Here is a 1,645-nt window from a genome sequence, read left to right as displayed (position 1 = left end):
CGGGGGGAACCACACCCAAATGGGGGAACAGTTCAGGGAGCTGGCAGCCCAGAATGAGGGTGGAGTAGGGCACCTGAGTGGAGGGATCTTGTAGGGGTCTGGACTGGAGGATTCTGGGGCCCAGTGTGGGGCCGGTGAGGTTAATAGCCGTGGATGCCATCTGTGAGGCTTGGGATGCAATGTAGGGGAGGAACAGAGCTGCAGATAGTGTCCCTTGGCATTGGGGTAAGAAATGGGCAGCCTCCTGCCTAATTAACATGCTAATTAGATATCATCGAGGAGGCAGGTGGTTGGCCCAGAAACAGGTGGGCGGGCCACTGGTAGATCGGCCCCGAGAAGGCCCCCTGTTACACTGCTCATACCAGCATTTTACATTGGTGAGAATTCTCCATGTATTAATAATTAGGAAGAACCTGTATGGGGCCAGAATCTGTCCTCTTCTGACCTTTCTATTGATGCAAAGGTTCTAGATTGGGTTTTGGGGAGGAAATGTGGTCCATTGGCTTTACACTAAAGGAAATGACTAACATAACCAGGAGCTGCTTTGGGTTATCGTGATGTCAGAAGAACAGCTCCTGTTTTGGGTATAGGCCCTTGGAAAAGTATTGCCATATCCCTTTAACAGAAGGCTTCCACTAAATTTAAAAAAATGACAACAAATATTTGCTCCTGGATCAATTCTGTTTAAAGTGCAGTGTGTGAAGCCAAGCTCTGACACAGGAAGGTCAGGTACAGTATCCAGGCTCTATTATATAAGGCCAGAAGAATATATGCTGGAAACCTGACAAGAAGGCTTTACAGCTTAGAAGGGGAAAGATAAGGATGATCTTTAGAGAACAGACCATGGAGACCTTACTAATTTTTGCTTTTGTAATGAGTATTTTCTCTTGTTCAGGTAAGTTTTTCAAAACTGAAAGCATATCCACTTTCACTGGAAAGCTGGCTACGTGATGTGTACTTGTTTTTAATGGGACTCTGATATACCTGACTCAGGGCTACCAATGTATGACTACGAACCATCCATCGCAGAAAATGCTCTGAATGCCTCCATTGCAAGACTGAATTCTAGATTGCAAGGGCGCAATCTCTTTGGTGTCATCAGGAGCTATGTTAGAAGGGTAAGTGTGGAGTTGGCCAAAATATATTTCAGTGAAATGAGCTTAATGGACAACACATTTTCAACCAGAAAAATCTTTCTTTTGATTGAAGTTTTCTGGTTTTCATCAAAACTTCTGATTTTTGGAATGTTACTTGAATGCAATTTTTTTGAAAAACCAAAACTTTGTCAGACTTGTAATAAGAAGAAACTTAAAAGTGGGTGGGGTTCAAGTTTCCTTGAAAAATAATTGGCATTTTCAACCATCACCAGGTAATTGCTTTCTATTTCTGGCTCATTTGAATGTTTTTAGTCCAATCTATAATGTTTGCTTGATGCACTTACCCACCTCCTCCATATCTCCCATCTACAAAGATTAAGTATATTCAGTTTGTGTGCAGTATCAGGGCAGTGATTCCACAGTTCATGTATAGATGTTATGCTCAGTTTAAATCTGCCTTCAGTGCTGTATAGTTTCCTCAGATAATCCATTCTTGTCCTAGCCTAGATTTTCTTGCATGGATTGTTTTTTACATGGAAAAAATGACC

General features: G+C 42.3%; 1 protein-coding gene across 1 annotated transcript in view; it reads left to right on the top strand.

Moving 5' to 3' along the window:
* Nucleotides 1–714: 714 nt before the first annotated feature.
* Nucleotides 715–1,645, top strand: part of SPP2 (secreted phosphoprotein 2) — a 24,633-nt gene continuing 23,702 nt past the window's right edge. The window contains exons 1-2 of the mRNA XM_006036640.3: nucleotides 715–895; nucleotides 994–1,118. Of these exons, the coding sequence (XP_006036702.1) occupies nucleotides 823–895; nucleotides 994–1,118 (198 nt within the window). The 5' untranslated portion in view covers nucleotides 715–822. The remainder of the gene's footprint in view (nucleotides 896–993; nucleotides 1,119–1,645) is intronic.

Source organism: Alligator sinensis, unplaced genomic scaffold (assembly GCF_000455745.1).
Source record: "Alligator sinensis unplaced genomic scaffold, ASM45574v1 scaffold985_1, whole genome shotgun sequence".
Classification (NCBI taxonomy): domain Eukaryota; kingdom Metazoa; phylum Chordata; order Crocodylia; family Alligatoridae; genus Alligator; species Alligator sinensis.
Note: the sequence above shows the minus strand (reverse complement) of the source record. Positions and strands in the feature narration are given on the sequence as shown.